Source organism: Sinohyriopsis cumingii, chromosome 16 (assembly GCF_028554795.1).
Source record: "Sinohyriopsis cumingii isolate HCF-2022 chromosome 16, ASM2855479v2, whole genome shotgun sequence".
Classification (NCBI taxonomy): Eukaryota; Metazoa; Mollusca; class Bivalvia; order Unionida; family Unionidae; genus Sinohyriopsis; species Sinohyriopsis cumingii.
The window spans coordinates 57,167,146-57,182,721 of record NC_142976.1 but is presented as its reverse complement, the minus strand read 5'-3'; the positions used below and the strand labels follow the sequence as shown (position 1 = coordinate 57,182,721).

Sequence of the window (15,576 nt, the reverse complement as noted above, 5' to 3'; positions counted from 1 at the left end):
ATTTCCAGGTCACACATTGCTCCTCCATTTCTTTATACAAGTCAAACATGGAATATTGCCCATTTCAGTTTTGAAGCCACTGATCGTGCCTGGTTCATTTCTGTACACAATTCACGTACTCATTCAGTATAATATATGGGGAGGGTGGTGACTGACCGGTCATTAAAATTCCATATTGCCCTCATGCAATATTTGTTAATGAGAACAACATGCAAACTAACTAAACAGGTATGTCATACAACTCAAATATTGGCCAACATGTCTGTTTGACTTGCCAGTGGAATATTCATGAGAGTCAAGTTCACTTTAAAAAATAAATATTTGTGTACATGCATGCTACATACTCTTGATAAATGTTAATTCCAGACTTGGAAATCTTACTTTAGATGTATAAATGCAGCCATTCGATTGGTCACAATATTTGTTGAGTAAGATTTCAAGTTGGGTAAAGTTTTATGATGGTAAGACCTTGTTGTTTTGCCCACAATGTTGGTTTGCCCCTGGTTGTTTTGTTCCTAGTTATTTCACCCTCCATTTACCCAGGTAGCCAGATCGTGTTGTATTACCAAGAACAACCTCAGTGCTTGATATAAAGTTGCTGAAGATGATCAATCACTCTGCATGTAATTGAGTAAAATAATCATTATAAAAATCATAAAATTAAAATCAACAAATATAATTATGAATTTTTTTTGGTTTAATTGATAATATTGTTATCTTTTCTATTATTTATTTTTGGTTTGAAATTGAAATCCCAGACATAAAAAGGATATGGGTGTGGCAGAATGACTAGGGGTGGAGTAGGCTCATATATGTATATTATAATGTCAGATGAACAGGTCATTCATTCAAGCCATATCTATCTACATTGATGGATGGATGGATGGATACTAATATAGGAAAATAAATACTCACTATTGGTTTCCATTGGCAAACAATGACATGGTAACCCATGCAGCATGGACAATGTATTAGTGTGAATTCTTATGACCATTCATTTGAACATTGTGGATTAAGGCCTAATACCTTTACACCCAAAAAGGTCTGTATGTTTAATGTTGTGTTTATTGTGATTTGGTCTGTGATTAATCACAGATTGAATGACTTACCTAAAGACTAACATAACTCTGAGTGTCAAATAATATTACAGACATTGTCATTTGACAATGCGAAAGTGTACATTTGACATTGCGAAACTGTACATTTGACAATGCCAAATGTACATTTGACAATGCAAAACTGTACATTTGACAGTGTGAAACTGTACATTTGACAATGCGAAACTGTACATTTGACAATGTGAAACTGTACATTTGACAATGCAAAACTGTACATTTGACAATGTGAAACTGTACATTTGACAATGCAAAACTGTACATTTGACAATGTGAAACTGTACATTTGACAATGCAAAACTGTACATTTCATAATTTATACATCTAAAAACATTCAACATAGAATGACCATTTGACTAGATACACACATGAATGTGAAAAATTGTCTTGAGAGAACAATAATATGCTGTATATACTTAACTGTAAGTCCTGTCCAACTGTAAATAGCATAGATCCTGACCTGCCAGTGCATAATGCACAAGCATTTGGTAACAAAATCCCCACCCCCACCCCTACTGTTTTACTTTAATGATAAGCCCATTATTTTATGACATCCCCAATTGCTACTTCTGTAAAATATAGGCAAATATTTATTTATCAAAGCTTTGCCAAGTCATAGACCCACCCCATCGTTTTCTTCATATTTATAAAGCTTAACACCCCACCTCCCAGTATAGGAGATATATCATATTTGGTTATATATTTCAGGTAATTTTAAAAATTACATTTTTCACTAAATCTTTTCATTAAAGAAACTGTCTGATGAGGAGATGGAATTTGCATGTATGGGTTCAAAAATTTAATTTTAATTTTCAGTGTTTTTTCCCTTAGTTCTCTGTTAAATGACTAGTTCATATTTTGTAGAACTTTTTTTAAATCAAATTTTCACTACCAGAATCATTATTATAGTCTTGTTTTGTCTGAGAGTCCAACAATATGATTTCTTACAACACAGATAAATTAGTGGGAATGATTTAATATCATATAGTTTGTAATTTTTATATCATTCATTTTTCAAACATGAAATCAATCCACAGAAGTGATTTCTTTTTTTGCTTTGCATTATGTCTTGTACAGAAAACTTTATCTTTATTTAAACTTTGCACATTTTTGTACTTAATTTTAAGCTGAAAATTTGTAATTAATGTTTCTTATTTTTCCATTGGATTCTGTATACATTGAAACAAAATAATTAAGAGAAAATGAACTAAAAATTACCCCCCCCCCCAAAAGCTGCAATAATTGTCATTTAAAATTATGGTAATTTCATTTATCTAGCATTTAGATTTATTTGACATTCAAAATGTGAACAGTTTTAGTCTATTTGACCAGTTTAGACTGTATTGCCATATTTATTCAAAGATAAGTCCATGCCAGATGATGAGCCTACCTCTGTATTGCTGTATTTATCCAAAGATAAGCCCATGCCTGATGATGAGGCCATCTCCCATTTTTAACAAAAGTTTGGTAAATATTTACTGTGGATGTGTTTTTCTGATAGTTAGCCTATCCATTCATTTTGACAAATTTATTTAGTTGGCCTGCTTGTCTTTTCTCAGGAGAAAGACTGCAAGTTATTTTGAGTTTCTAGAAACATCACAGTGTTGAGGCTTTGTTGTACTCGAGTTGAAGGGCAGTGCTTTTGTAGCTTCTACCATTTCTCAGACAGTTCTTAATTTAAGCAAATGTGAAGCAAATTTATTACATTCACTGACATAAATTAGTTTAATCACTTATTCAAAAATATAATTTCTTTGATTGGTTGATTATTGTTTTAAAATCATTCATTCATCATACTTGATCAAGTTCAAATACTTACATGAACAATATAACATATTTAAAACCTAAAGCAACCTGCATTCTGTATTTGTTAATTAAGTCATTTTTTTTAAAAAGATAATTTAATCAGATATGAAAATACAAAATTTTAAGTTTATGGATTTAGTTTTTAAATGATTAGTAAAGAAGTGAAGAAAATAAAGCATAAATCACTTATCTGAGAATATGCAAAATTGTATAGTATTTTACTGTGCTATACAAGTCTAACTGATTGTACATTTGTGTCATTAACAGGAATACCGTTGTCTTCTCAGACAAAGGGTTGAAATGCTTGAAAAATCACAGCCCCTTCAACTCAGCAACGACAAGTCAAAACAGAGTGATGTCATACCTGGTGCCATTGCTGCCAATGTTGCTTCTAGCCCTCGACGTAAATTATCTGTGAAAGATGAGGATTCAAAAGGGTTCAGAACGTAAGTAAATAAAACTCCATTAAAAGAATCGTCTTCTTGTAAAAAAAACGGGGTGGACTGTTTCATTAATCCAATCATGCAAATGTTTGGATTATATCAAAGTAATATCTCAAATCCACGTGGATTATATACGTTATAATTGATCCATGAGTTGTAATCAAAATTAAACTCTGATATACTGTAAGAATAAATTTTTCATTTTCCATAGAGACTTTTAACAAAAAACAGATTTCAGTATGTTTATGTACAGTCTTCATACATTTCTCTATTTTAAACTTGCTGCTCACATCATTCAATAAAATTGATCCAAAATTTGTTTATGTTAAAAGTTTTATAGTCACTCAAGTTTATGTTATCAGTGTGATTTTGAGATCAAAACATTGAAATTTACTAAAATTCATTTAGTCATTCAAATTCATGATATTAGTGTGATTTTGGAATCAACAAAAAATTTAGATTAACAGTCAATTGTACTGGGATGTTTTTGCTTTTGTTCGTCAGTTTTTACTTTGCTTTTAATATTGAATACCATATAAGAAAACGTACACTTTTGGATGTAGATGTTCATTTCCTATTCATAACTCAGAAAAAACATTAACACTGATGGTACCCAGTGTGCAAGAACCCCTGTAGGCTTTATTTGTATGGACTGACTTCTTGAAGCTATTAAAGTGTTAAAATATTCAGAGAAAACAGATCCAAATTAAGGGAACTATAAAATGTTATAGTTATTTTTAAATTGTTAATATAGTTCAGTGTATTAATGATAGGTACTTACACTCAAGTGTCAAGCCTGAAAGAAAGTGACAAATGGCCAAATGAGATGATGCATTGAGTGGAGTCGCTCACATATTGTCATGGGGAAAACAGTACATCAGTTTGCAGCAGTGGGACCCTTATTACTTGTTTTTATTTTCCTTTATTATTTTCTTTCTTTATGATCATTTTATTGTTTGGTTAATTGTTGAACTGGAACTGGGAATGCTTCACTTAACCTGCATGGATACTTGAATTCCTGACACACGTCCCATCAAATTACGGAACCCTATTGTACCCACATACTTTTTTTCACCTGCTGGTTTGAAAACTAAGTTTTGACAGGTAATTACATTGAGTGCAAAGGTAGCACAAGTGCCACCCCCTTTCAGCAGCTAAGCTTATAGTGTTGGAGCGTTAAACTGTCCATGGGGAATGAATAGTAGGTATGCACTGCACGTGACTAAAGAAGTAACTGTCATAAAAAAGACGCATCACTGTAGAAATTGAAATCAATATGCACAATCAAAGGTGACACCTGTCACTGGAACTAGTTATTATCATTTGTTATGAGAAAAAAAAAGCACCCTGTTTTGGTAATTACTCTGATTTTGGTAGCTTTGCAGGATGCCATAGAAATAGAAATTCTTTTTTGTGACACAGAAATGTTAGGAAATGATTTTCTTCAAAATTAGATACAGGCATTTATGTTTTTGGAAACCAGATATTTCATTTTTGGGTGAATAAAAAGCTTTTGTGCTCAATAAAATACAATATTTTTCACCTCATGCGGGTAATGTAACATCTTCTATCCACCCATTTTTCAATTAATTGAGCTACTTTTTGAACATCAATTAGATCCTCAACCACTGACCAAATCTGTGTCAGAATTACTGTAGGTAATTGGGGAAACTGAATGCTTCATTAACCAGAATGTCAGGAAGTCACACGACCCTTATACCCTTGGGTTATCATCGCCCATCACAATCCATTGCTGGACTGGATTTTTGTGTGAGAATGAAATCAGGTAAAGGCAGAGGGTGTGTATGTGGTTTAATGTCATTACGCTGTGAGAGGTAATAATTACAAACGTTATGCTTAGCTTCAGACCTTGATGGTAATTTTCTTTCTTATTATGCTTGAAAAAACATGGAAATAATTGCTGACATGCAGGTCAATTGGTCAGTGCAGTTCAGCTGATGTTCAGATTGTTTTGCCAGCCTTAGGGTCACAAAAGATATGTTTCTGAATAAAAAAGCTAATCCTTAAGTGTGACAGTTGATTATAAAATGTTTCATTAAGTGTAAATGTCCTCTGGTCAGTCTTATTTGGACAAAGGTGGATTAGGTTCATCAGAATAACATTATGACTACCCCTGTAGTGTCTTTAGACTGGTGCTCATGTTTAATTTTCAATGCAATGTGACTGACACATTTGCCCTAAAGACAGATAAGATCTGTGAGTTTGTAGGATAATAGTATTTAATATGGCTGTTCAGTAAACAAAATGCAGATAAACAAAATATGAAAACATTAGAATAATTTTGTACTGTATTATGGAAACATTTATATTATTCTTAATTAGGTTTTTTGCCTCTTACAAATATCAAATTTCTAAGAGTTTAGATTAAGGTTTGAATGATGTAGTAATACTTTTATTTTTGATCGTTATTTAAGTTTAAATGATGAAAATGTTGAAATTGGAGTGGCTAAACACATTAATGTTATCGAGAAAATCTTTTTTTATTGTTCATTAAATTCTGCATGAGACGAAAATCCATTACTTTTATGATGATTTGACTGCAAGTGAAATGAGATTTGACCATTGTATAACGCTAATACTATGCAAAGAGAACAGCATTGATGAATGCTGTATGGCATAAAATCATCGCTCAAGAACAAACTTCAGAATCATCATGGAGATTTATGCCTTGGCCAATATTGTTGTTTTTTTTTAATTTAGAGATTTATTTGTTGTCTAGTATTATGCTTTCTTTCAATAATGTAGGGAGAAATGATTGGTTGATTAGCCAGGTGTGGTAGCATGGGATGTTGGTTGATTAGCCAGGTGTGGAGAATTCTTAGATTTATGTGAATTTTCTCTTATTACTTTACATTAAAAAATAAAACAACCTAAGCACACAAATATGAGTATTTTTATTATTTAGCTTCTATATTGCAATCATAATCTCATAAAAAGCCCAACATATGGTTATTATTATGATATTGTTGTGTTATTGCTAAATAATTTGTACAGTAAAAGTCAAGTTCATCACCTTTCACTTTTCATTGAATCTATTGTGGCTTGTTTCCATCTCTGTTGATGAAAACAAATCATTGCCAATAGCAGAGACATAAACAATGACATCCAACTATTTTTAGTACGATGAGGCATCTGTGGTTTCTTCTATGATTTTCATCCAGTGTCAGTTTGCTGTAATATGGAACTTTGTTTATCTTTGTGTCCCTAGTCCTATCAATCTTTTTGTCATTCCAGCTTTCTTGTCCATTTTGTATTAGGTTTGGTCTGAAGTCTTTTAAGCCTTTGATTGTAAAAAAAAATGGTTTCGTATTTCTGGTTTTTATTAAGTAGTGAAGAGTGTGGAGGATGAATATGGAAGATCTAAATTAATACCAGAAATTTGAATTTTTAGAATAGATTATTGTCAAACCATCTGCGTTATTGTTTGCTAATTGTAATACCGAAACATTGGAAGTATTTATCCTTTACAATTTCAGGATCCTTTACAATCAGTGGACAGTGTTATCTAACAAAAGGTCATTCAAATCCTGTCAGCTTAATTTTGAAATTTTTTAAAACTCATCAAGATCGTCATCAAGTCATTCATGTAATATGTTTGTGTGCTGTAGTTCTCATACAGTATGGTTTCGGTGATACAAGTCAGAATCTATTGGTGATACAGACTTCATTCTCCCCAAAAGATTGATGATAATCCAGTATGTGTCACTGATTTGATTATGTTTAGTTCATTGTATTTGTTTGACATTCATAATTATATGGAAGGGAATGACACTCTAATAAATTGTTTATCGACCATATTATATTTGTCAAATATTGCGATGTTTTTTTATATACTGTTATTCTATTTCTACGGTAATGTGTTAAAATGTAGGAAGTTATGTATTTTATTAGCTGATTTTACTTCATGCCACATATTCATTCCACAAGATAATGGCCTTTTGAGGGAATGTGGTTAGCCACGAAACTTAATTGGCTTGAGTAAAATTATTGAACATTTCTATTTAAAATGAGACTTTTACTGAAATAGAATCCTTTTGTAAATTGTTTTAAAACCCATTTCTTTGAACACACTTTGGGTATTTGTGCATTACAGACAGATGAATTGTGTTTGATATCTTGTCAGTCAGGGTCCATGATAAATCAGTGTTTGGGTTAATCATGTCCAGATTACATACAGAAATCTGATTGTCTTATACAAAATTCAAAACAGCTTTAGTGAATGCATGCTCACAAACTACCCCTTGGGATTGTGTAATGATCTCATTGTGTGAAGTGTCTAAACAGTTCTGTTAACTTAGTGCACGAAAGATTCACAGATGAGCTGCACAAATGCGGGGTTTAATTTCAATTGACAAGTGCATGTTACAAAACACCGCATAAGGGTTTGGCCTTCTTAAACTCATTGATTAAAGATTATACAGTGGTTTTTGTAACATTATTCAGTGTTTTATTGGACCTGAATTCCATTTTAATGGTTTACAAAGAATGTATTCAGCATGATCTTGAATCCGTTGTGTTTTTCTTCAGTTTGATGACAAGTTTATTAATTTTCTAATTTGTCACCACAAAACTGCAGGTACCTTTGAAAAAGGCGATCACTCAGAGCCAAGTAATAATGGAAAATTTACACTTTTTACCACATTTGACATGTGTGATTGATCTAGTGTGATGATGCAGTAGTCAAGCATAGCATGTAAAAATTTCTTCTGGTCTTTTAGGGATGCAAAATTTCCATGTGTTAAAAAATTTCAGCTAATGATATTCTTTTTTTCATAATGATCACATATAAAGTGTTGTAAGTATTGTAAATTTTCTGTGACAAGCTATATATAACATTTTGTTTTCATATTCTTCTTTAAGCCTTCTTGCAGGAAAATTTCATCAATTCAGATTGGGGTACGTTATAATAAGAGAATGATGAAAATGTAAATTTCAATGCTGTAAGTGAAATAAAATTCTAATTAACTCAATTCTTTTGTGAATTTAGAATAGAAACAAGGTTCATACAGAAATGTAGCTCATGTGGAAGTACAGGTGATGATTGCTATGTGCCAATTCAATTTACATGCTTTCATTTTCATTCCATTATAATGAAGAAATAACATTTAGTTTGTACCACAGTGCTTGTTCTTACGCCATCGCTGACACCGTGTGCTCTGACTCGCATAGCTCATGTACATGCATGCACATGCATCTACAGTAATTGCTCACAAAGAGAGCACTATTACTTTTGATTTATGCCATTATTTCAGAAACGCATCTGTGGCATAAACTGAATGTCAGCTGTATGGGAAAATGACAAATGTGTACAATATTTTGTATATGGTTGATCAACCATTTCTGTTAATATGCTCAACTAAGTCATTCATGAAAATTGTATGCTCTGAAAGTGGTATGCTGTGAATATGCTCAACTACAGTTATTCCTGAAAATTGTATGCTCTGAAAGTGGTATGCTGTGAATATGCTCAACTACAGTTATTCCTGAAAATTGTATGCTCAGAATGTAGTATGCTGTAAATATGCTCAACTACAGTCATTCCTGAAAATTGTATGCTCTGAATGTGGTATGCTGTAAATATGCTCAACTAAGTCATTCATGAAAATTGTATGCTCTGAATTAGGTATGCTGTAAATATGCTCAACTAAGTCATTCATGAAAATCATATGCTCTGAAAGTGGTATGCTGTAAATACGATCAACTAGTCATTCCTGAAAATTGTATGCTCTGAAAGTGGTATGCTGTGAATATGCTAAACTACAGTCATTCCTGAAAATTGTATGCTATGAATAGTTGCATGCTTTTAATATGCTAATTATAGTCATTCCTAAAAATTGTATGCACTGTAAAGTGATTTCCTAATTAATTGACTTTTTAAAAATATAAATTCTGCTGATTCATCATTATTTACATTTTGTGTTAATATCTAAATAAGTGAATAAATAAATTAAAACAAAAAAATATAAATAAATGGATAAATAAATAAACAACAAATGTACAGGGATAGAGATAAGAATTAGTTTGTTCTTTTAGCACTGTTATGACCATTGATGAAAGCCTTTATCATAGGTGCTTATGTACACTTTGGGTTCTATTTAAATTTTTCATTTTAACTTGCTTGTATAATTAAGTGTTTCATAACTACATAAAACTCATTCTGTTGTTAATGACTTCAAAAAAGTCAATCATTATAGGTCAGAATTCATATTAAGAGATAGGTTACAGAGCTAGGGATTATCTTTTAGGTGTTGATTTAGAAAGGGATTTTAGGGCTAAAGTGAAACCAAACTTTTCCAGTTAAAACAGTATAATTTATGGTGAGAAATAGGGAAAGATGTCTTTTTGAGCAAAAGAACCACCCACTTCTCAAAAGTGAACCTTCATAGACAAGAAATTGGTAATTTTAAGCTAAAAGAACAGTCCATTTCTCATAATTGAACCCTTCTAGAAAATGTTTTCATGATCTTTCCGGAAGCCTCTTCATATTTTTTATTTCTTTCATGGTGTGATTAGTAGTGTTGGAAGGCAAAAAACTTTGATTTCTTTTTAAATGAAAAATTTAAAATATATATGTAAATGAATTTTTCTTTCTAACATTGGTTGCTTTTCTAAAACTCCAAAGACATTTGTTCTGTATTAAAACCTATCTTGCCTAGCAGAATGTAAGGCTGAAATCTTTGTGAATCTCAGATAAGGAGTTTCTCCTGAGGGAATGTTTGACAAGTTGTTAACTTGCTTATCTATGTTCTGATTTTTATTAGTAGAGTGACAGTTAATTAACATAATTGAAAATTGGCTTTGAAGAATCATTTAAACATTAATTACTTATCAATAACTAAAAATTTCTTCTTAGGAAAATTTTATTTGTACACCTTTAATTTGATTGTTTTCACTGCATCACAGCCCAGTGTATTTTGTTATAAATGTATCAACGATAGATCATTTTGGACATGTACTTTATTTCATCAGTACGCGCCAGTACTTGCCATTTGTTATTCTTTTATAAAAATTATAGATAATCTGGTGATAGTGATATTCCATAATTTCAGGGACAGTGAGAAATATTTCCAATTTGTGAAAAAAAAATTTTCCATGAAAAATATAGAAAAGATATATCTCGGATTAAAATCAGTGCTTGACTGGATGATCATCAGTCTTTACAGTTTGACCAACATCTGAGACATATTTACCTGTGAATAGACAATTAAATTTAATTAGCATTTATGGCAGAGAAATAATTTCACTGATTGAAAATGTATTATAAAGTATTATGACGTTATTAATACTTGAGATTCATGTACTCAGATTATCATCGTGATTAAAGTACATATAATATATTCCCAAAATTTATCTGAACATGGCAATATCGATAAATGTCATGTTTCAGCTATTTAGGTCTTAATTTGACATCTGCGTATCTCAGAACCTAATGTTCTTGTAACTTTTTTCAGCTTGAAACTATACCATACGCCAGGCAGAAATATTTAATACAATAGAAATAAAAGTAAAAGTTTGTCTTCATTTAGGTGACAAAAAATGATTTAAATTGTGACAAAGATATTTTTTTAAAAACTATTTAGAGATGCTATCAACTGCTTGTCACATAAGTATGATCTTTTAGATGAGATTGCAGGTTTTGCCAGACCATTTAAGTGCTACAGAGTTATCTAGAGACTACTAGGAATTAAATTGGGTTGATACAGGGGGTCTAGTTACTGTGGACTCTTTTAATTAGAATGTCTCAGTATCAGTACAACACAATATCAGTGAGAAGATTTTTCTTATTATTCTTTGAAGCTATGGTGCTCCTACGTTATTACACTGTTCATGAAAGTCATACATGTAATACGCATTAAAAGTGAGGGTGTCTTATATGGAGGGATTAAGTAGCAAACCTGAAATTTGAGGAAATCCTCAGCATTTCCTCAGAGTTGAAATGAGATTTGTGTTAAAGGAAAATTCAAGATTTTAGGAAGGTATTTTAACCCATGATGCCTGCTAAATGTTATGCAGGGAAAAAATTCATTGTTGCCAAACCAGTCAATAAGAATGATATTCAGAAATGTCAGTACAATGGAAAAAATTGAAGACATTAGTGAAATTTTGGCTCGTCTTTAACTTGAATAGTTTTTTTAAATTAAGGTCTCGGCCCAATACCCAGAGCTGATAAATGTAAATCTTGATGGTTATGCATCAGTTGTTGGTGGGGGGAAAGTTAAAAAAACATTTAAAATGTAGGCAGGGAATTTGTGGGTTCCTCAGGGGTCAGTCCCAATGAAATAAGTTTTTAAAGGTCATGCAGAATTGCCTATATTATAAAGTTAATCCTAAAATATAATGAGTTTCATTTTTTTTCTTCTCTTAAAAATAGGTTCTAATTTCATTCTCAATCTTCCTGGAATAATCCTTAGTAGACAATATCCATTGAATGTTCTTGTGCTATTTTAGGTGTTGATACTGGTGTTATAGTACTTTACCATATATACTGACTTATAAGTCAAGTCAAACTGCAAATAACAAAGATCCTGATCTGCGATAGCATAATGCTCCTGTAGACCGGGGTATATATTGTTTGCTGTGCTGATTATTCCTTTAAAAAATGCACAGACCTGGATCTGCCAGCGCATTATGTGATGACAGATCTGGGTCTGTGAAGTTTTCAGTTATACTTGTCTTATAAGTGAATATATACTGTATGTTTCACATTTGGATTACTTATTTTCTATTAAGGCTGGATTCAGCATCAGAATCATGTAAGAGGAATTTTATATTTTACTGTGGAGAGTCCATTTGTAAGCATACCTCTGATCAAAGGTACAGTAAGCATAGACATCCATTGGAAAAGGAGGTTAGTCGGAGAATGATCAAGATTTATTGTCACTGTGTGTCATGGTGGAATTAGCTAGTAATATTATTTTCATGGTACTTAGCTCAGGCCAGGTGGATACTTTTTTCATATCAAAAGAAAGTGGGGAAATCAGCAGAGAAAGTGTCACCGATCAATTAAATTAGAAAAAAATTTAATTGATGTGGCAGTGTTATTACTTGGCTAGATTTTATAGGTCACTTTTGATGTGGTTGTTAAAAGGTACCAGATGTATAAAGATGATATATGGATTCAGTTGCACATTGTTTATTATCTCATTAAGAATCTTGTTACTATAACAATCAGTTCCATCTTTTATATTTATACCACTGCCTCCACCTCACCCACAATTTTATTTGGGCTTGAATGACCAGATACATATATGAAGTGGTTAAAAGAGTTTTTATAACTTTTATTTTTATTTTTAAGGGGAAATTTAATAAAATAAAACAAGTATAATAACAAAAATGTCACCTACAAAGTAACAACTGATATTACTAAATATAGTACAGTGTATTCTTAGTTAAACACAACTAAAGAGGAATGAGAAATCTGAAATGACAACTGGATTCTTAAGAATAACTGATTTCCCAGCTTAAATTCAAAACAAGATAGGGATCTAGTGTGGGTGTTGCAGAGATTAAGGCTACACACTTGTTTTTATCCTTACAGTCAACACCATCATCTAAGGCCTAAGAAATCATCTCTGAACATTCTTTCTTCATGGCTTAGTGGTTAGTGTGTGGGACTTATGGCTGAGAGGGTGTGGGTTCGAATCCTGCCATCAAATCAGCCTGGGTTGTCTACCATTGTGTGTCTTTTGGCATGTTTCTCCAATCGCCTCAGCACTAATTGAACTGATTAAATTACTGGACACTCCAGAAGCTGATGTAGCAACACTACTGTCTCTTACTTTTTATACATTTTGAAGAACAAAAAAATATTATTAAATATTTTAGTTCATAAATAATTACTGGGAAAATGTCTCATTGTTATTTACATTTCATTCTTAAATAAGAATTTGTGCACATTTTGATATAAAAGAATGGTCTCTGTATTAAAATCAATAAAAAGAAATGATTTTTATATGGCATTTTATAAAATAAAGGTCTCTGTATGAAAATTGATAAAAATTTTTTGTCTCTGTATGAAAATTGATAGAAATGTTCTATATGAAAATTGATAAAAAGAGTTTGTCTCTGTACAAAAATTGAGAAAAAGAAATGGTCTGTGTATTAAAATTCATTTTACAAAATGGTTTCTTGTGAAAATTGATAAAAAGAAAAGGTCTTTGTGTGAAAATTGATATAAAAATGGCCTCTGTGTGAAAATTGATAAAAAGAAATAATCTCTGTATTGTATGAAACTTGATAAAGAGAAATGGTCTCTGTAAGAAAATTGAAAAAAAAAATGGTCTCTGTGAAAATTGATAAAAAGAAATGGTCTCTGTATTGTATGAAACATGATAAAGAGAAATGATATCTGTGTGAAAATTGATAAAAAGAAATGGTCTCTGAAAAATGATTTTAAAAAATGGTCTCTGTGTGAAAATTGATAAAGAAAGAGTCTCTGTGTGAAAATTGATAAAAAGAAGTGAGAGAGAGTTGAAGGCAGGCAGGCACTGGTCTGTTCATTCAGTTTGTATTTCATCACACCAGAAAGTTCAGGAATTTAGGCAACAGTTGTAAAGTAAAAAAAATGAATGCTTTCCATATGTCCTTTTGTGCAAATATCAAAGATTGAAAAATATAACTTTTACAGATGGCTTCTGTGAGTTTTATTGGTAAGGCACGATTAGTTAAATATGATACCAGATTGTTGACTGGTTTTGTATAATTACACCATTGGAATAGTGTAACTGAAATCAGTTTACTGTATACACATGCTTATAAGTACAAACAACATAGACCTTGATATGCCATCACATTATGGGGTTGCAGATGATAATTTATGCAGTTTGCACTTGAGTCCAACATATACACAAGAATATATAGTACATGTCAGCAATATTGTTTGACTTCATTGGTAACATTTATTTCTGACATGTGATAATCACTTTATAATGACAGTTATGCCCTCAAACAATTTCAAGCAAAAATAACTTTACATGAAAATATCTGTGTTTTCATTTAGTTACTGTCTAATTTAGGGTAACTAAATCAGTTGTTTGCTACAGTAATGGAAACATTTACATGTATTGGTAAAAAAATAATTAAAATTTCTTATAATTATGATACAAGTACTTTGTTAGGTACTGATAAATGTAAAAGTGTGTCTCTGTCCCCTTCAGTAGTTGTTAGGCTTCAAATAGGTACATTGATCTATTATCTGGTGCTTTTAATCTTTGTTTCTTTCACTCCCATGGCCAAAGACAAGAACCATAAAACTTTAAAGACAGAACCAGTAACATGTTAAAGAATGGACAAATGACAAGACCAATGACATGTTAAAGAATGGACAAATGACGAGACCAGTAACATGTTAAAGAATGGACAAATGACAATTCCAATAACATGTTAAAGAAAGGACAAATGATGAGACCAGTAACATGTTAAAGAATGGACCAATGACAAGACCAGTAACATGTTATAGAATGGACAAATGACGAGACCAGTAACATGTTAAAGAATGGACAAATGACGAGACCAGTAACATGTTAAAGAATGGACAAATGACGAGACCAGTAATATGTTAAACAATGGACAAATGATGAGACCAGTAACATGTTAAAGAAAGGACAAATGACAAGACCAATAACATGCTAAAGAATGGACAAATGACAAGACCAATAACATGTTAAAGAATGGACAAATGACAAGACCAATAACATGTTAAAGAATGGACAAATGACGAGACCAGTAACATGTTAAAGAACGGACAAATGACAAGATGAATAACCTGTTAAAGAATGTTATAGGTTTTATGATATTTGTTCATGCTAGAATATGATTAATTAATTGATTGATTGATTCAGTCATTCATTCATTCATTTTTCATTAATTCATTAATTCATAATTCATAATGCATTCATTAATCCATTAATCAATTTATTTATTCATTCATTCATTCATTGGTTGGTTGATTGATTGTTGATTTATTGATTGATTGATTGATTGATTGATTGATTGACACATCAGCCAATGAATAATTATATAGTACACAGGGAATGGAAGTAAGAGGCCTTGAACAGAGAGACATAGCACATCAGGTGATCTGGACTGTTTTGGGTTTGGGACTGGGATATGGACTGTTTTGGGTTTGGGACTGGGATCTGGACAAGTTTGGGTTTGGGACTGGGATCTGGACTAGTTTGGGTTTGGGACTG

The 15,576-nt window shown here is 31.7% G+C and overlaps 1 protein-coding gene across 1 annotated transcript in view; it reads left to right on the top strand.

The window, feature by feature from the left end:
- The window catches only part of LOC149780476 (protein big brother-like), a 126,945-nt gene that overhangs the window by 50,441 nt on the left and 60,928 nt on the right, over positions 1 to 15,576 (top strand). The window contains exon 6 of the mRNA XM_089937437.1: positions 3,189 to 3,367. Coding sequence (XP_089793563.1) covers positions 3,189 to 3,367 — 179 coding nt within the window. The remainder of the gene's footprint in view (positions 1 to 3,188; positions 3,368 to 15,576) is intronic.